The sequence below is a fragment of the Homalodisca vitripennis genome, chromosome 7 (genome assembly GCF_021130785.1).
Source record: "Homalodisca vitripennis isolate AUS2020 chromosome 7, UT_GWSS_2.1, whole genome shotgun sequence".
NCBI classification, from domain to species: Eukaryota; Metazoa; Arthropoda; class Insecta; order Hemiptera; family Cicadellidae; genus Homalodisca; species Homalodisca vitripennis.
The window spans coordinates 54372369-54395536 of record NC_060213.1 but is presented as its reverse complement, the minus strand read 5'-3'; the positions used below and the strand labels follow the sequence as shown (position 1 = coordinate 54395536).

At 31.3% G+C, this 23168-nt stretch overlaps 1 protein-coding gene across 1 annotated transcript in view; it reads left to right on the top strand.

The window, feature by feature from the left end:
* Positions 1-23168, top strand: part of LOC124366714 (phorbol ester/diacylglycerol-binding protein unc-13-like) — a gene marked incomplete at its 3' end in the record, with an annotated part of 350859 nt that overhangs the window by 178813 nt on the left and 148878 nt on the right. Inside the window, exon 5 of the mRNA XM_046823315.1 lies at positions 18078-18195. Coding sequence (XP_046679271.1) covers positions 18078-18195 — 118 coding nt within the window. The remainder of the gene's footprint in view (positions 1-18077; positions 18196-23168) is intronic.

The following is a 23168-nucleotide window of genomic DNA, read 5'->3' as shown; positions in this document are numbered from 1 at the left end:
GTTAAATATTTATAATTACGACTGTGCGTCTTGGTTATATATTTACATTTATTGCTTGCATTATTGTTTTTATAGTTTTTACTCTGTTGGTGACCAATATATATTTCACTCTTGTTATTCATTTATATTATTTTTCCCATTGTTGTTTACTTTATATAGTTTATTTGCACTATTATTATTTATCATTTTATTTATTCATATGTCACATCTTAGACAGTAATTTGCATGCTTTTAAGTTAAATATTTTTTCAGTTTTTATTTACCAGTATCACTCAGTAGTATTTTTTACTCTTCTTATTCATTTATAGTTTAGTTTTCATTGTTATTAATAATTGTATAGTTAACTTGCACTGTTATTATTTATCGTTTTTTATTTATCCATATGATGTCACATCTTATACAGTAGTGTATTTAGGTTAAATACTTTTCTCATTTATTATATATTATCACTAATTTTTATTAAAATTTATGCATTTGTTATTTATTTTTAATTATGCCTAGATTTGATTTAGAGTCCAGTTGCATGTTTGGTTTGGCCCTTTTCTTTAATTATTATTTAATTATTATTCAATTATCTACGTATCATAAGCTTATAAATGTAAATTGGTTTTTGACTGTTGAAAGGAAATAAATAAGAAAAAATATGTATTTTAAAAGTGCACACTTCCCATTACTCTCCAAATTATCTACATATACAGGGTGTACATAAAGTCCTGCACAGGTATAGTATTTTCTGAACGATAACAGATAAATCAACAAGATTTGGTACATCAACACTACACCTAAAAATCTACTTTTTGAAGTAACTATCGGTTTTCTGTAATATCACGGGGACGTCCCGCAAGGAGTCAGAAGAAAATCATAAATAGGAGCATAGGTCAATATGCACATAATTTTAAATGGCTTATCTAGCAGAGTTTAATGCCGCAAACCGCACTGAAAAAGATTGATCCAGTACAAAATGGCGGCTGTTCAAAGGTTTTACTTGGTTACATTTTATTAGTAGCCATAACCCCAGTAAAGCAAAACTGCAACCAAACGAATACTGCAGCTAAATACTACATTATGCTTTTTAGTTGTACAGAAATGAATTATGTCGTTAGTTATCCTCAAGGGTTACAAATTTGGTCCTAATATATTGATAACGGGGAAAACCTGACAACAGTAACAATTAGAAAGTACCATTTTGTACTGGATCAATCTTTTTCAGTGCGGTTTGCGGCATTAAACTCTGCTAGATAAGCCATTTAAAATTATGTGCATATTGACCTATGCTCCTATTTATGATTTTCTTCTGACTCCTTGCGGGACGTCCCCGTGATATTACAGAAAACCGATAGTTACTTCAAAAAGTAGATTTTTAGGTGTAGTGTTGATGTACCAAATCTTGTTGATTTATCTGCTATCGTTCAGAAAATATTATATCTGTGCAGGACTTTATGTACACCCTGTATATGGCATACATATATTAGAATTGAGTATTTTTGAAACCAATTTAGAGTTGTTCAAATATACGAGTATATTTGACGCATAACCTTATTTTAGTTGTAATTCTTAATGTAATGTAATTTTGTAGATATTGCAACGTTTATAACGTTAGAACTTACTGAAAATTATTTTTCATATCATCACCAAATATAACACCAAGAGCTCCCAAATCCACACCTTTTTATTTCTATTCGAGCAAAGTAGAGTAGAAAATGAGGTTTATGCGATCTTATAATGCCATTCGAAATTCTAATATAAATACTCTTCAAAATAACTTACACAGGTTTATTTATCATACAGCACATGTACCTACGACGTTTTAGGGGCCATCAATAAAATATATACAAAACGTTCTGAAGTTAATGTGAAAAATTAAACAGTAAATTTTTCAAAATCATTTGAAAATCAATTGAATTTTATAGTTAAAGAATGCAAAATACACTAAATATTAATCAAATTTAAATGGTAAGTTTTTTATTTGACGAAAAATCTTTAAATAAAAAAATATCCTTTGTAAGCTGAAAATACCTGAAAAATATTACTACATTTTATGAAATAACTAACTCTGAAATAAAAAATTAAGTACTTTTGTATTATACGGAGGCCACTCTGTCTCTGTGAACTATTTGTTATTGCATGATATAAATAAATAGACGTATTTATAAAAAAAAGAAGTTAAATCTAACATTTATGAGCTCTTACTTGATCTGATCTTGAATTTAGGTACTATCTCGAGGGATATATTTCTTCTTTTGACAGAAGTGCAGGGAGGCGCCGAAGGCACCACCTACATCTAAACCCATACTGATGGCCAGGGTCATTTCCGATCGGTACTTTTCCAACGCCAAATAACACTTTAAGGTCTGACATGTGACTCAATGACTATTGAATGAATAGAAAGTCAGTTTTCATGTCATATAAACAATTTCTTTCATTTCTTGTCAAAAACATTCCGTCAGCAAATTTACGAATCTTGAAACATTAATAAGGAAAAATAAATCGTTAAATCTATAAATAATTTTTAAATTGTGAATTTAGCCCCATATACATTTATAAAGGGCAACTGTGAAAAACTTAACTTTCCTTACCGCAGTTAAGATATTTTAAAGTAAATTATAAATAAAAATTACAACTGTAAGGAACGTCTAAAAAATAACGCTCGTAAGAAACAACGAAATAATTAAACAAATAAAGACAATTATTATACTTATTTTCAAAATTGGGCAAAAGAATTTAAAACAAATTTATAATTAGGAATAAGTACATTAATCTGAAAAAGTAAATAAATCTTTTTGATTCTTTTTCATAATCACATATTACGTCATTGTCCGTAATAAAACCGTGTTTCATACAAACTTTCATCATACAAAATAAGAAATGCCATTGTGTAACCTTTAATAAATTGTGTTGAACAGTCTTGATTTTACAAAAATTGTAATTAACATTTCTGGATTGTTAAACCCAAATCTTTAAGATTCATAATAGAAATAGCGATTATAATAAAAAGATATATTTAATAACAAGTTTTTTTGTTTAAGCTGGTCAATGATTTTTATAAATCTTATGAAATTTTGTATAATTGACTTCTCTTATACATTATTTAAATGCTAGAAACTGATCATAAGCTTTTTTTAACAATTGTGTTGCATTTAGCTCCTACAGAGTCATCGCAACATATATATATATATATATATATATATATATGCAACACTATATGCAGCTAAATGCAACACAATTGTTAAAAAAAGCTTATGATCTGATATATATATGTGTGTGTGTGTGTGTGTGTGTGTGATGTGTGTGTGTGTTTTATTTGAAACATTAAAATACTCTGCTCAGCCTAGTACAAAATTACGTTTTATTATGGCGGTTGTTCGAACTTTAACAAATGTGTACAACTCTGTTTATTTAAAAACATAGGGAAGAAATTTAAAATGTATGTGGAATAATTATAATATTTCAACACTAATTCATTAATCACTATTCTTGTAATTCATAAATTGTTTGTTTCTCGTACAGTTTTTGGGATATTTATTACATGTATATCCCAAGAGAAATAAACTATCGATAAAAAAATATCACAATACCACTTTACTACTTCCGATAATACTATTTTATGTGCAATAAGTAACTTAGAATCAACTATAGGGCGAGCTATGCCCTAGTGGTTTTTTTCGTCGCAATGAACCTCTAATATTATTATGCTTCCCAAATAAAACATTTCACTGGCCTCACTGAAAATGTGAACAACGGATCAGGGGTAGCTAGAGTTGTAAGGGTTGTTTGCCTCTGGAGTATAACAATTAACGCTGTGTTGAGGTAATTACAAATAATAATGTAATTAAAAACTCCCATAACTCTGATGATAGAATTTAGAGAGCCTCAACAATTTCAAATTAAATGAATAGTTAAGCTATACTTCATCAAATACTACGTGGAATATATTTTTGGGAATGTTACTTTAATAAAAATGTTTACTTTTGTATAAATCATTTTCAATGGCACGACTGTAAGTATAATGAAGTGTTTGAAACACTCAAGTCGCATTCACGAAATGCTAATACCAGTCACAGCCATCTACAGATTTGAGTAAGAGGAAGGCATGAGAATAAATCAAATCTCAACACAGAGTACAGGTGTTCTCAACCACTACCTATGATATATTGGCTCATCTGAGACAAACCCGGAGTGCTGCGTGAACAATATCCTTGTGATAGCATAAAAATGTCCAAGTAAAGTTTCAGTATAATCAGTTAAATACTATACGCAGGACAGCAAAGCATACAATCAAAGGCAGTAGTATGTTAGTGGGTAATAAATGCCTGATAATCACATGTGTTTTTACAATCAGCTGTGTATACATAAATAGAATAAACTGTTACAAAAATACAATTACAAGGTTAAGATTGAAACTTTTAACCCTATAAACGGATGTATTTCAAATTCACGAAAAAACATCTTGAACCCAAAGTCTTCACACAAAAATCAAGATATTCTTTTAATAATATAGGTAAGTACTAGCAATAAAAGAATAATGAATCTTGAAATTACTTTAGTTTGTAACACATACTTTATTTTTTTGAGCATTTTTGTAAGTGGTAGTTCAGACAGTAAAATAGTTTACGTTTAACTTAGTATCCCTTTTTATTCAATGTAGTCATTACGATTCATATATTTTAAATTCATTATTTAATACGAAACAAATATATAAATAGCAATAATTTAGTAAATTCCAAAGTCCTGTAAAATGGTGCTTTCAAAACTTGTGTAGACTAAAATTAATTTTTGCATAACCACGTAAGGTGTATGGATAGTAAAACAACGTTGTTATGGTATCTGAAAGAATCAGACTTACATTATCTTGACTGAACGTGATGGGTAATTCATTCGTCAAAAATTGCCTTTGTCTCACTGTTCTTTCCAAGAGAGGTTTGTGCTTTTTTTATTCAGCCTTGTCGTTAGATGTCCCGTGAAGACAATACGCGCGAAGGGCACTGCGTCACGACGCTTGATACGTAATGGCGTGTCTGCACTGACTCAAAGCGGTGGTGCCATCTTGAAATAATAAAGCCCTTGACGGTGGACATCAAACCCTCGTTAGTAGCCGGTTAATGCGAGCAAGTGAGGGGTGGGGAGGGAGGGGTGCGAGATGAGGGGCGAACCTCACTAACCTTCACCTATTATTTGTCTTCGTTAACATTTCATCACTGAATAACATTGTTGTTCCTTCTTGTCTCGCATAACTAATGCGGTTACTTTTTTTCCTCTACTGAAATTCCGTTAATGGGCGGGCGTGTCATAAGCTCCTATTTACGTAGTTAAAGCTCAACTTTGACTCCACCTCACTAACCTTCACCTATTATCTTTAGCCGTTCACATTTTATTATTTAATAACATCGTTATTTCCTTCTTGCTTCGCATAACTAATGCGGTTTCTTTTTCGTCGACTGAAATTCCGTTAATGGACGGCCGTCTCATAAACTCCTATTTACGTAGTTAAAGCTCAACTTTGACTCCACCTCACTAACCCTCTCCTATTATTTTTAGCCCTTGACATTTTATTACTGAATAGCATTGTTGCTTCTTCTTGTCTCGCATAACGAATGCGGTTAGTGTTTTGTAGATTGAAATTCCGTTAATGGCGAGCGTCTCATAAACTCCTATTTATGTAGGTAAAGCTTAACTCAACCACTACAATTTAACAATTTAGTTAGTACATTACTAAGAATTAAACATGTGTATAAATAATGCAATTGTACACAAGTATTCCTTGAATAAAGTCAACTTCATTTCCTCATACTGTATTATTTTATATTGTGTGATAACGTTATTTTAGCTTATGTTTAAAGGTAGTTAATGTGTGTAACATACAAGTGTCGCGTAACAGGCTTCAGTGAGGTCGCATTAAAAAAGTCATATCTACACCCCATTCCATACTCTAGAGTACTGCTGACAGATATATACGAGGTAGACAATGCATAAACGAAATTAATACAAAAATTAATCTCAGCCAAATTCTATGTAGGACATGCACCACCGATCAACTAATTCTTGTCTATATAGAGATGAAGTTTACAAATTCGGATGTTCTCTGGTTTCAAAATTATTTAATCTCCTATTTTCTCGTTGCTATCATTGCTATTTATAATACCAATATAAAATTATTCACTGACGCAAAGCCAAATCCTATGGCTACCGTTATCGAGCTCAGTGTTGTCTATATAAAAATGAGGCTTCATGTAAAATTCCTTGTTAGCTCGTTTTGAGATTTTGGGCGGACGGGCAGACAAACGGAACTGAATTTTTCCAGCCACTCGGTGGCTTCGCTAACCCTCAGCCAAGAAAGTAAAGAACCTTAATTCACTCGATGGTGTGTAAATTGGAAATTCGGATGGTAAAATAAGATAGTTTTAGATTACATCACAGTTATAACATTACGTTTTAAATCCTTACATCCTTGTTACCATCCAATTCAAAAAGAAATTATGTGAGTATATTTTTAGAAAATAGAACGATTCAGCGCGTTAGTAAAATTGGAAGTAATAGATTTAGAGCAATAAAAATATCACAATTACAAATTATGAAAAAGAGAACTACCTACCTTAAAGGAAGCCCAGAACCATTAGATCACAAATACCACTGCCATTGTGTTTTAACCCCACGGTGTTATTGGGCTATTAGACGAATGTCTCCACGATTTCTTGGACATATTTGTTTTCTACAATATCCAATACTAAATTCGGAAGAATATCAAAAAATTCCCTTCTAAAATTGGGAACTTACTTGTTACCACTGTTGCTTTTAGGAGACTTAACGCCAATTCTACAATTAACTGGCTGCAATTCTGACTTCTTAGTTACGCAACTGTACACATAGATAGGTGTATCTCGAAGACTTGACCTAACCATATGCAGAATGTTCACAAAAGATTATTACAAACTTCTGTGCAGAAAATGACCTGAGAAGCATCAGCTTTTTACAAAACGGTTTATACAAGCGTACCTTTAAAGTGGCCGTGCTGGCTTATGCGTTGGCGGATTCGTTGAAAGACTTACTGTTACAATTGTTAGAAGAACTTCAAATAACTTTTATCTCATAAGTTTTATATAATTGTTCTGCTTTTTGGCTATCTGACTTTTAAAACTTTCAACAGGTGCCATTTTGTTAATATTAAATGAGATCACACAATATTCCTTTAGTCTTTCTTGAATTTTTATGACATATGTGCTAAGTTTGGTATCTTTATCTTTACTAGTTCAAAAGATAATTTTTTTTTTATAAAAAATACAAAACGACAGCTAACGGTTAAACGACAAATTTTTCAACCTATATTTATAGAACCATCGTTTGTTTGGAACCATGATAACTATTAGCTACAAGTTTTGAACAGCCCTTTATGAACACCTTATATATTAGAATAATGCATGTTAAATTATAACAAACATAATAAACTACATAACCGATATTTCAGATTTGTTATTTTACTAAATCAACAGGTTGACAGGTTTCCCTTTACATATAATGTTGATTGAATTTTAATGCTTGAATGCACTGGAACAAATATCTTCATTAATAAATAGCTGTTTCTTATCACAGATATTTACAAAATACCCTATTCAAACACTATAAATATATAAGGGTATGAGTTACCTTGCATTTCTAAATAGCGATAAGGTAGGAATACGCCACACCACTTGTTTAATGGCTCAGGCGATGTTTGAACGCAAAATTTCAAGTTTATAGCTTATTTAATTCTTCATAAGTACTACGATTAGATGACAGACAATCGTACAAAACATAGTTTAAATTGTACCAGCAGACAAAAGAGAAATTATTCCAGCCTACTGAGCGATAGGCTTCAACTGTTCTTATCTAAATTTCAATAGACATGTACCATCATAGAACTCATTCTGGTTTAGTTGTATACAAAAAGTCAAATTTACATACAAAATCGTTCTCGATATGTCTTGCAACATGGTATATTCATATTTGGTTTATTAATTTGTGTATCATAACGGTGTGTATATACAAATAGACCACACACCACGTGATGAGTTTTATGTGTTGGGGTGTATGGGCACACGTGTTAATAAGTTTCATGAGGCTCTAGAAAAGTTGTTGTGATATTTATTTATTCCACGATTTTCTCATTAGCATTATGACTTTATCTACATGTCCAGTGGAAAAATGATTAGCTAACGCTCACCTAAATATTACAGAATGGCATGCACCACAGTCGGATTCAGTGTTCCCTATACAAGAAATTATTGCAAAATTTAAAATCCAACTGACGGACAGAAATAAATTTTCGAGCTCCGCTCGAGGAACACAACACTCACACACACACACACACACACACATATATATGTATATATATATATTGTTTTGGCTGACTTTCACTCTTTTGTGAATATACATAACAAAAAATGTAATAAAATTTAAAAAATTATAAAAACCAATACGCACTTGTTTATTAAAGTGTCTAGTGAAGCTGACCAAAGTCCTTGCGATTAAAATGTTTAGCTCTGGTTTCTGTCACTTAGGGATATTTAAAGAATAAATTACCAATTAAAACACATTGGTAAATAAATCCTTCAAAATGAAATTTGGCTGGGTAAAATTAAATCTTGGGAATGCTGATAAAGTTAATGAAGCTCATATGAACGCTCATTTCACTCTCCAATAGGCTATACAATAGCGTGTATTAATTCCAGTTTGATCCGGGTGGGACGTAAAGCCCAGTGACCCAATAAACAAAGCTTTGACCAATCAGCTGTGCGCCAATGTTACACTTGAGCGGATCAAATAACATTTTGAAAAATGGGAGGTTTTTTGCTAAACTGCAGTGATGTGGCAGACAGCGATATATAGCCACAACCTTTACTGGGGATACGGTTCATGTTAACTACAGTCAAACTTTCATTTGGCACATTCTATAAAAGTGAGATACTACAAAAATCATTCGTATCTCATGTATTACAAATAAGATATTAATCACATTTAAATCACTTATTATGAATTTAATGATAATCATATCGTTATTACTAATTTTGTATACTAAACTAATTTTGTTATCATCCGCCTCATCTTCCCATTCTTAATTTTAATCAACTTTATTTGTAATCTAATCGTTATTTAAAACCTAATTTTATTTACTTACAGTTAATCAAACCAAACTAATCATTCTGTTCCAATGTTCTTTTTACAAGCTAGAAATCTGTGAACAACATTCTTGAAAACTACCATATGTTTTGTCTGCCACCCTTCTTCTCCATTTTACGGGGCTATTGGATAAACTTAAATTTTGGCACTGTCCCTTGTTTTTTTTTTTTTAATTCCCCTTAAGGCTTCGGCATAAACAGTCCTTTTATTAGGCTCCATTGTATACATTCAGTATTTCCCTGTTAAAGCCCATTTAATAAAATATATGTGGTGAAGAGTATATTCTGTATGAATCCTAGAATTTACTACTTCTTCAGAATTTCAAAACCATAGACTTCTAACTTTCGAATGATAATTTTTCAAGTATACTTAACAGTTTGACCAAAATATTTCTTTAGGAGGGATACACTTTTCACTAATAAATTTAATAATTTACAATAAATTCGAACACTCCCTTAATTTATGAACTTTAATAAATTTATTATAACGTCTAAAAATAACCAGACCTGTAAGCTACTCCTCTACTATTTTAGTGTTCTATTTACTAGCTACAACATCATCATTGAAAGAAGATGTATCCTTAATTTTAATATTTATCCCCATATTTCAGTATTGTAAGAATCCGTAATTTTAGTTAGCAAAACTAAAATATGAATAAAATATTAAAGATTGTTGAAAAAATTATATTTTTTATTTATTTTGCGCAAATATTCTATTACAGTAGTGAAATAATAATTTAAAACCCTATATTGTTGGAGGTTAATGGGAGCCGTACATTGTATTCTTACATATCATCTACTTATAAGTCAGAAATTTAAATATTGTTCCTACTTAGAAAAAAAACTGAATTCATTATTACATTATATGAGATGGTTCCTTATAACTTGCATCTTTATTTACGAAAAAAATATTATGAAAAAACTGCATTACTACTAGTTTGCCCGGCAAGCATACCTGTATTGTAACTGATTTAATATATTTTATATATGACAATGTCGTGCTACATTTTTACTCACTATTGCATTATATTTAAATTAAAATTAAAGTAATATAATGAATAAATTGTTTGTAATAAAAAAGAAAACATTATATAGTAATGCTCATGTAAAATTAGCAATGATTCGAACCTTCATAACTAAGGAACTGTCGATATAAGTATGTAGTTTCCTTTTTCTTGTTAGCTGCCCAAGAAGATAGATTTCTTCCTTGTTTTATCGAATGAAAACTACTAAGACTATAACTAGCGATGATGAATAAGGACGATTTTGCCACGAAAGGAGTCCAGAAAGGGTTCAGCGTAGGTCTGGACCCTATTAGTAGGGAAATTTTATATAATTAGGAAGGAGGAGAGTTAGGATAAGGAACCAATTTAGTTTACAGATTGTAAATTTTAGGATGGTTATCTCGCCGGCATGAAATGGTTCCAGTTAATAAATGTTCATGATAGAGATGTTACATCTCGGTGTCATTGAAATGTTCGGCTACAGTTTTGAAGGTATTGAGGAAAACATTTCGTTCAAAACTATGATTTTGCAATTAAAATTTTAAATCATACAAGGGTTTCTTTAACTGTTTATTATTATTAAAAGGAAATAAGTTTTGTTCATTATAACATTTTATACTGTGCTAAAAATGACAATAAAATCAAATATGAATATACTTTGTAACATGCGTTTAACACTTTCGTATTACACGTACATATATATGAATATTTTGGTCTTAAGGGAGTTCATAAATAACTTTCTATAAATAAATATATATATATATAAACCTTTTTCTTTACAATGATATTTTTATTGCATTTTTATACATGTTTAAAATTGGCATTTATAATTTTTATTCCTGTGATTTCATGGTATTGTCTAATTCTAATTCTAAATCTAATTCATACATTTTAATACTTGGATTTGTTATATGATCATCATATAAAGATGTTTATGAGACGTAATCCAGGGTGAAACAATAATCTAATCGGTTTCTAAATAATTTTTAACCAACTGATCGCCAGTAAGCCGTTGCATGATACTAATCATGTATACAAAACACTTATAGTGTATGTATAAAAGCGCTTCATGATTTTAGTGATTTCACTTTAAATCGCTGTCAAGGTAATTCAATTCGCCGGGGGCAATAGTATTGATACAAACTGTTGCAGTATACATGTACTATTTCATTTTGATAGAAATGACGCTCCTCTCAGAGTAAAGTAGATATTGAAAGAGCAAATCAGGTCCAATCGGATTATTGGAATAGTCAAGACTAGTAGCTCTTGCCGGCGCACTTGTGCACCAAATAAGCTTACGTGCAGACACCGTCGTTCTGTGTAATAATATGCAATGAGTGGATGCATACACCAGCCTAACCTCTTCCCTTCATTGAAAGGTTTTTATAGTTATCTCAACGTTATATATTCGACACTGTACTGAAAAACTAGGTTTAGTTTTTTACTCGAATCACTCTCTGCCACCTGTGGGTCAAAGATATCGTATAATATAAAATTTAATGGTACGTGAAAGTGTGTTTTTGACTGCACCAGAGTATCTCGACAGCATTGGAAACATATATAATACATGCCTTTTTACTTTCAAAATTAAAATAGGAAATACAAGAAATTTCGTATTTGTGCAAATGTGTGTTTGAATCTTTGGAATAACCTTCATCATTCTTCTTTCATTTTTCAAACCCTTTTCTGTTTTCCACAAAAGTATTTTATTTAAAACCCAAATACCACTAACAATATTGATAATTTTTTTCCTCAACAAAGAAAGTAAGCAATGCTTTACATATACAATGAACTAAAATGTATTATTATGAAATAGTAAGAATAAATCGGCCTTGGCCTTAGTAAGAATAAAATACTTAACTCCTTCCAAGGAAACTTGTTACTACCTAGTCCAAAGCATTAAACTAAGTCATTAGAACCGTCCGGCACTTCTCATTATTAAAATTAAATAATGAGAAATTAAATTACAGTATATTAATCAGACAAGCCTACAACACGAATTGTTTTTATGCAACAATGTTTTATTTAATGCATTTTTAAACATTGTTAGTTTTCAACTAATTAACAACTTTATATGTTAAAATAATTTTTGTTGTTTGGAATATTTAACTATATTTCTAATTTAGAATCTTTTAATGAATTTAGTCAAGAATATGAGGTCTGAAATTCTAACTAACCAGGTATGTCCGGTCTTATTTGCCCAGGGAATAATAGTACCGTTATAACACGAACTGTAACGTTGCACTAGTTTTTCGTTTCAACATATATATATAATTTCAATAAACATTGAATCACAAAAAGTACTTGCTCCGCCGGGAGTCGAACCCGGATCTCTCACTTGCCGGGTGAATGTGCTACCATTACCTACATGTGATTCAATGTTTATTGAAATTAAATAAGGCTATTGCCATTTATACAATTTAACGTATATATATATATATATATATATATATATATATATATATATACAGTCAAACCAGTCATAGCAAGAAATGATCAACAAAATGCATCAAATGTAAGTGAAAGTTGTAAAAAAGCTGAAAATATCTCAGATATATCTGCAAATCGATTGTAAATTTATCTAGCTACATACCTAATAAAGCTGAAATGTCTGTGCTTTATAAAGGATTGACCTTTTAACCTACTCCTACATACAATCATATTGACTTAGTAGCTGATGCTCTTGCTTTCGCAAGAGATGTCTGTGTCAAATTTTACTTCTCGCAAAACCAAATTCCACTTCAGTCTCATATACATGAATCGATTATGAAGCTCAAGACAAATTCTGAGTGGGTACCTCCTAGCCTACCGCCTGATCATCCTGTGGAACAGTATATTAACACCATAGTATCAAATATAGCAAATCCCACATTTGGTGATTTACTTCCAAAAAAACAAAAGTTGAGTTATAATGAAAGAAAAGCAATGACTTCATTAAATCATAAATAAAAACATAGTCATTTTACCTGCAGACAAAAACAACACGATTGTTATTCAAAATATCACGGACTATACGTTATAGGCTGAAAGACAACTCAGTGATACTACTACATACAAATTATTGTCAAAAGATCCAACTGAACAATTTAACACTGAAATTTCTGAATTTTTGATGAAAGGCCCAAACTCAAAATTTTTCCGATCAAGAAATCAATCTACTAACACCAGACTCACCTAGAACTCCAGTTTTCTACACGCTACCTAAAATACATAAACCGATTCGCCCTCCGCCTGGACGACCCATTGTTTCCAGCTACGATTCACCAACAGAAAGAATTTCAAGCTTCGTTGACGCTCATCTGCAACTTTTGGCCAAATCTTTACAGTCACACATAAAGGACACCATTCACTTCATTGACAGACTTTCTGAAATACCCCAGCCCCTGGACGGTGAACTAATTTTGGCTAAAGTTGACGTGGAATCATTTTACACAAATATTCCTCATGAAGATGGAATAAGAACTATAGAACATTTTTTTAATTTAAGACCTAGGAATTCAAAACCTTCTACTTCTTTTTTATCTGCCCTAGTAACCTTTATACTTACCATGAATAATTTTAGATATAAAAACAAAAATTACTTACAAATTAAAGGAACCGCAATGGGAACCAGAATGGCACCTTCATATGCAAATTTATTTTTGGGACTTCTGGAACAAACTTTTTTAACATCTCAAAATTTAAAACCTTTAGTGTGGTTCCGATTTATTGACGATATTTTTATTATTTGGCAACATGGCATGGATAGTTTAACACATTTTATTCAACAATTAAATTCCTTTTCAGTTTTAAAATTCACTTTCAATATTTCTAAAAATCTTGTTACGTTTTTAGATGTCGATGTGGGACACCTAAAAACGAAAATCCATGTCAGAGATACAAATCCAATGCAATATTTACATTACTCAAGCTGCCATCCTGGTTACGTTAAAAAATCTATTCCGAAAAGTCTAACTATTAGAGCAAATAGACTTTGCTCTAATAAACACGATTATGATTGTCACACTGAAAAATTAAAAAATGTTTTTAGAAATAGAGGATATCCTAACAAAATTGTAAATGATAACATGCAAAAATAAAAAAAATCTACTCCTAGGAACTATAAAAACCAAGGAAAATGTATTACCACCTATTATCCAGAGCTATACAAAATTAATGGTATAATAAAAACTGCACACAATATTCTACAAGCTTCACCTGTAACAAAACATGTATTTACTAATCCACCTAAAGTAATTTTTAAAAAGCTTCAAAATTTGAAAAACATATTAGTAAGACCGAAACTACCCTCTGATGAGCTAACTCAAAATTTAAACAAACCTTTTGGCTGTGAACCCTATTCTAAGCCTCGCTGCAAAACATGTAATTTAATAATAAATTCAAAAAATTTCTGTAGCAGCACAACGAAAAGAAATTATCCGATAATTGGTAAAATGACTTGTGAATCCAGCAATATCATTTACCACTTGTCATGTAAAGACTGTCCGAAAGACTACATTGGTCAGACCATAACTCCATTGCACATTAGGATGAACAAAAATCGCAACGATACAATCCTTAACATTAAATCAAATCCTATTTCGGCTCATGCAATGAAGCATAACAACAAATTCGATGAATCCTTTTCTCTAAAAAGTATTAACAAATTTCAGAACCCCCATAAACTTAAAATGAATGATTTAGAAATAGCTCATCAGAGGGTGCTACAAACTAAACATACGGATGGTCTAAATTTAAGATATGGATAGCAGTATGTATAAATTACACTTTACAATTTTAATTTATAGCATTACATAATTAACCACAAATTTAATTTATAACCTTATATTCCTTGTATTAAGCAAAATTACTCTTTGTACGGAATTCAAAATTAGTTTTATTAACATATAATGTTTTTTTTTAATTATTTTTTGTTGATATATTTACTTATTTACCTATATCTCTTGAAAATGTCTTAAGACGAAATATAGAGAATTTTAATGTTCTTTTCTTCTATTTTTTCTATTCTTATGGAAGATATATATATATATATATATATATATATATATATATATATCATATACATCATATGTGTCAGACACATACATATATGTCTACTAATATAATTGGTCGATATTTTTGGCACCATACCCCAAGTTATTTAATTAATTTACTAACTGAAACGTAAAGTAATATAGTTCATTCGGAGCTAGTTTTGGAGAAAAACGTGTCATGTAGTTTCATAAAAAGCAGTCTAATTTTAAGTTTCCTCAACGTCCTAGAACTCTCTGTCTCCACAATTTTTTTATTATTTTGACTGACTTTTAACAACAAAATTAGAATTTCGAGGTTTACTAACAGAGTCATTTTTATAATGAGTCATCCCTAAATTTATCGTATAGCTATTTATAATACTACTCCTTCAAATTTTGTTCCAATAGTAATTCTGAGATAAACGTGACACACAAGTATTATTAATCGTTAACTGTTCCTTACGCTGTGTACCTCCAGCGGTCATTTTTACTCAGTGGTGTCCCTTTTCTGAAAATCACGTATTTAATTATTCAAAGGTAAATTCAAACTTTAGCGTTTCTTTTGAATTGACCAACTATATACTCTCAGCCTGGCACTGTATGCATCAACAGTGGCATCCAAGTAAAGCAGCATATCCTCTCTAATATCCTCGAAAATACATCCAGCAAATCATAAATAAATAATGGAAACAACAAGGGACTCATTACGTAGCCTTGCCTTAAGCCCATTTCAGTTTTAAAAGCCGGCCACACAACCTCCTTACACCAGACACAAGCTAAAGTGCTGACGAAACCTCTCGGAGTATCATAATTCTGTCTATAGGAAGTTACAAAACATACAGTAATCCATTATAATAGGGATGGATTCAAAATGAACATAAAAAAGGATAATTTTCCATTATTTGCCAAATTCTAAGTTTAATATTCAATAACGAGAGTGAAATTGAAATTATATTGTATATTTCTGTGTTTTGTTGATATATAAAGCGAACAAAATTACCACTTTATCGTTTAAAAAATTTAACATTAATCTCATTATGGAGAACTTTAATTGATTAATTTGAGGGTCTAAATATTAAAAACTATATTTAAAACGTTTAATTGTTAAAAACTATTTAAGTGAACATTTTTGTTAAACTACCGCGGCCGGCGCCTGTTTGTTTAAATACACAAACTTCCAGACTGTCGAAGTACCACTGCCTATTTAATCTCTTTTCCTTTCTGTATATCTGTATGTCTGACTTGTTCTCACAATATTTTAAAACGAATCTATCAATATACAGTTCATGATGGATTAAATCAATTCAAGCGAGTTTTGCTGAGGGATAGTGAACATGTTTACATTGAACTTATGGATAACCATAATTACAACGAAATATTGCAGACTAAATATATTTGCAAAAAACCCTGAGTAAAAAGATGTAACGTTTAAACGTATGACATAGTAACATATACAGGTATAGACTTGAAATGTTGCACCAAACCTTCTCACTTAACATATGGTATAACGTGCTTGTACATTGCAAATATCAATTAAGAACTTTAATAATACGTAGTGCCCTTAACTTTATAAAATCAAGACATTTCAAGATATTTTGAAACCAAAAATATATATGTATTGGCCTAAAAGTGTTTTTCCAAAGAGATATATTTTCTGTTACATTATATAAAGAATATAAAAGTAAACATGTGTGACTAAAATATAATTTAATACATTTCCCTTTTTAATTTACAATTTTGTATACGTTATTTGGCCAAAAGTACATTTTTAAAAACTCTGAGGATAAAATGGTGAAATATAGTTTCATATAAAGTTTATTTAAACGCTGATGCTTCATTTAATAGCTTGTTATTGTACACCTTTAAAATATAAAAAGTTTATTACAATTTTATTGGTAAAATTTAGATATCAATTATGTCTCCCAGATTACTCTAAAAAGGATTTCTTTACTATTAACTTTTTGACCCTGCATTAGACTACACATAAGAGTACACCACTATACACTGTAATATAGTAAATTTTAAATTGTAATAAGCGTCTAAAGATTTCCTTTCTCTAGTTTAACAAACATTGCCTGTATCATTATATCAATAATATATTATCCCATGCGTGTTTTGTATTCCCCAACGATTAGTTATTTTTTATCGTTTGTCCATCGTGAATTAATTATACCACTAATGCACCGCATCCTTTGTCATCACAGTTCGCTCGTCATTAATCATAAACATTGCAAACAGCACACGTTGCATCGGGAACAAAAAGCTCTTTTATATCGTACTGAAAGAGAATCAACGCGTTTTGTTCGCAGTGTGCATATATCGAAAGTGATAAAAGTTCATATTATTGTTGGTGTCTGTAATCCAGCGAGACCAACGATGGGAACACGCGGTTGCTGGTAGAGGTTTAAAGCAACGTAATGATCTGGAACCGAACGATTTTATGATTTTGGTGTCCGTGTTCCAGTAAGACCAACGATGTCAACACTGAGTTTTGGAGCAAAGGTATGATCTGGGGCCAAGTGATATGATGACTACCGATGGTATAATTGTTGGTGTCCATGTTCCAGTGAGACCAACGATGTCAACACGGGGTTGCTGATAGAGTTTTGGAGCAGGGGGATGATCTGGGACCGAGTGATATGAAGACTAACGACGATATAATTGCTGGTGTCCATGCTCCAGTGAGACCAACGATTTCAACACGGGGTTGCTGATAGAGGTTTGGAGCAAGGATATGATCTGGTACCGAGTGATATGATGACTAACGATGGTATAATTGTTGGTGTTCATGTTCCAGTGAGACCAACGATGTCAACACGGGGTTACTGATAGAGGTGTGGAGCAAGGATATGATCTGAGACCGAGTGATATGAAGACTTACGGTGATATAATTGTTGGTGTCCATGTTCCAGTGAGACCAACGATGTCAACACGGGGTTGCTGATAGAGGTGTGGAGCAAGGGGATGATCTGGGACCGAGCTCTAGGGTACCACTTTTTGCCGCTGCCCTCCGTCCATTACTCTAGTGAGGTAAGTAACCATACTTACCTTCATTTTGTATTAAGTTAATGAAATATTCACAAAGTATTTGTAATCTCTTAAATCAAGAGATTACTACAAGGGTTGGTACTAAGAGGTTTGTGTAGTGCTAAATAGAATGGTATACAGTTGACAACTTGTGTTATATGGTGGCAGAGTCTTTATATGAAGATAATTGAAATGCTTTAAGGACATTTGTTTCATACTGATGAATGATAGCCTTAACTCTATATTGAAAAAAAGTTATAGGTTTTCATATACGGATATAAAACCTTTTTGTATTTTGCCAAATATTTCAGACAGGATAAGGAAGGGTAGATATACATATCACTATACCTGAGTTGATTATATTCAACTGGTCGTAATAATTTAAATTTATAATGGCTGGATTAGTACTTAAATAGAAAGTGTAGTATGTGAGTTTGATGCGGTGAGGAAGATAACCCGAGTATATGTTGATGGCGTCCAAGGTATATTAGAATTCTGGGAGGAAATGAGAAGTTTGTTCACAGAAAACACATAGCTGTAAAAAAGGCTACTTAAGACTTCTTGAATTCTTAAAAAGTCTCGTGAAGGAATTGAGAAACATAAATGAGAGAGAAGACAACAAATACAGTGGGTGTGTTCGATTAAGTAACAATCGATTGACTAATGAAAACAACACGTTTAAACAGTACAAAGAAATGGAATAACTTATAAAAGTAAGGAAATATTTAGTGAATTGGGCCTTATATTTAATCTTATTAGCGGATCCGTAACTGAGTATTCTAAGGCAACCTATGAATTCAACTTTAGGGAATAACACGAGCAATTCAGCCGCAGAGAAGATATATAGGATCAAATGTGACTCTATTAACAAAGCCTTAAAAAATACTAGTTAAATAATAAGCCATAAATTTTAAATTATATGGGTATTTAAGAGCGTATTCCTACTATAGAGTATAGTATAGACACATAAACAATATTGCATTTTTCATTTTCAAGAAAAAACACTAGAAATGTAATTTTGGCCTTTTTAATATTGCAAAATCTGGAAATCGAGGAATCCTCAAACAGTTACTTAACTTTGTAATGTATATTACTATTATTGAATGAGAAATTTACTAGGGTAAAATGTAGTCCTTTTGCTGAAGGCCAAATTCTGTATTTTAACAGTTCCGATCAATTTGTAGATTCCTCTTTTCATAATTAGCTCGTACAAGAATATTAGGTTAAAATAGAGATAGATAGACTTAGGACTGATTCGTACTTAAATACCAGTAATATACATGCATACGTACACATGGGTTACTTTACATTGTATAAACAAATATTGAATAAATTATTTTAATCAATAAATAATGGATATTATACTTCTCATTGTAACTTACATGAAATTGTTCACTGATCTCTAAACATCTTAAAAGTTCTTTTGACATCAACAAGCTATTTCATTTTCTAGTTAACTGAAGTTTTCTTGACTTTCTTGTATAGTTATTGTTCTAATACTCGCTATAAAGTTTTTTAAAGCAAATTTAAATTACTTATTATGCGTTTATTTTCAGAAAACGTTTGGATAAAAGTTGAAAAAGTTCTAATTTCTTTGCAGGCACCATACTTTTTATTGTTTTCAGAAAAATTCGAACACATTGCTAGGGTAATAACGCAAAATAAATACTGTGTCGTATGAGCTAGTTAACTATATGAGAAGTCAGAGAATGTTTTATTCCATTATAGTAAACACAGCGTCTTTGGCAGAAGGAAGTAGGAAGCTCTCACAGTAGTCTGAAGGGAGTTTATTCAATTTCCCACGCTCACGTCCCTCCTCCCTTGGAGCAGTCTGTGCCCTTTAACCCTTACTTTGTTCTGAGAAAGTTTGTGTTTTTTATAATTTATTGTATTCAAACGATATTGAATACAATATTACTATTAATATTATTGTTTAAATATTACTTATGCCGTTCAAATTGTTCTCCTCACTTTTGCAATAAATTTTAAATAAAATATATATGAAACCATATATTATGAAATACATTAATGTGCTTTCAGATTGGAATTGGTGTATTATAAACTAATGATCACTCCCAAATGTTATTATGCAACAGACGTCGGCATCGGAACGTAATTCATTTTTCAACAACTGTTTTGATTAAGGTTTTGATAAGGAACCAAATATTTATAGAACAAATATATTTTGACATACCGCAGTAAATGTTGAACGAAAGATAATGTATTTTTTGTAATTGTTTACGTACAATCGTTACTTGAATTGTACCAAAACAATTTTTTCTTTTATCTTTTATTGGGTGAGTGTTACCATCATATATCACTAGAGGGGCTGAGCATTCGATATATCACGTGAACAATCTAACTTAAAGACTTGAAACTTTTAATGATGCTCATTTCTATAAACTGAACAAGCAATGCGATGATTTTTCGTGTTATTCTATGAGATTTTTTTCTGAATTAACGAAAATTTTTACATTACTCTTATTACTAACCATGACGGCAATGACAAATGTATGACACAATACATCAATTATTAAAAAACTAATTACATCATGACAGTTTAACATGTGTCATAATAACACATGTAGCCTAATATAATGAGCTATAAGGCTTGAAATTTTGCATGCAACCTCACCAAAGCCTCTTACGAGAACTCTTAGATCTCAAAATAAATAAATTCCAAATTGTAATAGTATACGAATTAAAATACTACCCCATTTTATTTGTGGGGTCGTAATTTTTAAAGTACATGAAAAGTGGATAAAACACCGAAGTATTTTAAACTACCCCATTAACATTGTAGGGTTACAGAGGATATCAGGGATGTAATGGGCTTATGCCGTTCTTTGTTAGGCTTAACCCTGTCAACATGCGTTTGTTCACACGCGACCTTCTGATTCTGTGTTGTTGTGAACTGAATTCTAGGGTGATTCAATTTTAGTGTTCTTGAAAAGGACCATCAATTAGAATATGTCATTCACTTCATTTTTAGCAAACTAGATAGTATATTTTATCCATACTACTATGTATTGTCCTTTCTGTACTAGGTCAGTAAGACTAATAAAGGAAATGAAATTTCGGAGATTACATTTTGGGGTTGAATCATCTTATAACTCAAAATATAAGTTAATCAAAATATAAGGTATAAGGAGAGCAAATAAAACCTAACTTGGAAAAGTAATTAATGATTTGTTCTTATGTTACTGAATAGAAGGAGTGATTTTGAGGAAATAATTAAATTAATTTTTGGTGGAGAAGGATATCAATATATCTACCAACAACGGCTTTTAAGTTGCATTTTATCCCAGACACTACTGAGACCTACATTTTTAACTGGCTGCTGAACGCATTCTCTTCGTCCGTCATGCTGGACTTCTATCAGAAGTGTTGTCAGAAAAACTTTTCTGAAAGGTGACCACCGTCAAGCATCCTCAAGGTGAGGATTTGGTAATATTTAATTCGTAGACAGAAGAGAGAAAATAGATGGGAATTGATATAATCTATTTAAGTGCCACTTTGAAATAGAAGAGAATTCTGACCTCTTATCGTTAACTTTATGGGAACTAAAGAAAAATTGGAATATCGACAATTACATATAAACTCATAAACACACATCACAGACTCTGGGCATCAACTACTGTTTGAAATAAATCAAGCTAATACACTCGCACTGCTTTGTATGGTAATGCAAAATATTTATCCCAATAGTTTGCGTTGACGTCGGATATGGTTCCATTACCGTCAATCAATCATTGAGATTTCTACATGCACGGATTGAGTTTCCGGTGGCGCTCACGCAAGAGATCTTGAATTCCTAAGTGCACCGTATGTTAAAAGGGAGGCTTGCTGGAGACAAGGGATTTTCTTTCCAGTTATCACAATTGATATGACACGTTTAGTCATATCTAAGAGACTACGTATTTTTAGAGTATTTTATTTTTAGCCCTTCAATTATTTCATTGATTAAACACTCCTCAGTGCAACCGACAGTTAACTGCAGTAATTCCATTTTTTTAGAATGAATTCTGAATTCAATTCGGTAATACGTGTTCATTAAAACATGCTATTTGTTGATCTACGAAGCTACTAAGTTGCCTCATATAAAAACATATTTTTTATCATTTAGCTGTTAGGCTGTTGAGTTCTTGAACGCTCATGTGCATAGGTACTTCAAATAGCCTACCACAAAACAATAATATCCTTTACGGATGAAGATAGATTTCCCATGCGGTTCTTATTTCAAATTATCCAAATTAAAATGATTTATGAATTTTAGAAATGTATTTGTAAATAACTGATGGTATCACGACTGTTTTACGGTCCGCATATTATTATACTCGTATTAAGTACAACAAATTGCTAACTCTACCAAATTGAAACCTTAGGAGACATAAATATTTATAGCCTGTTTCACATACATGGTTCGGTTGCTATTAGACAGATATTATATTCGCAATAAAATATTCGTAAAAGAACAGAATTATGTACGGTATAAAAACGTATACACTAATGTATAACATGTGTCCAATACGTTGTATAAACTTTCCAAAATTTGTATGGCCGCTATCTTGAAAACTTACAACTAATCAGACACATATAGGAACAAACTTTGTTTTAAATGAGCATAGAATTAATTACATAAATTGCTTTGAGTGCGTATTGGCAGACAAATAAGCGATTATTTTAAAAACTTAATCGGCCTCCATCTTGAAATCTTTTAGTGTTGTAAAATACTAAACTGTGCCAAGATAAAACTTGTTCTAAACACAATGTCAGCATTTTGGGCAGATACAAACAGTTTTGGAAGATTATACAGGTTGATACCGGCTAACGAAGTCATCCAAACCACGTGTAACAACTATTCTTATATCACGTTATTATACATCTATTTAAAATCACTGCAAAATGATCGTATTTAGTCGTATCTCCACTATTTCATTGCATACATTTTATCATTGTGTATGTCTGCTTTCATG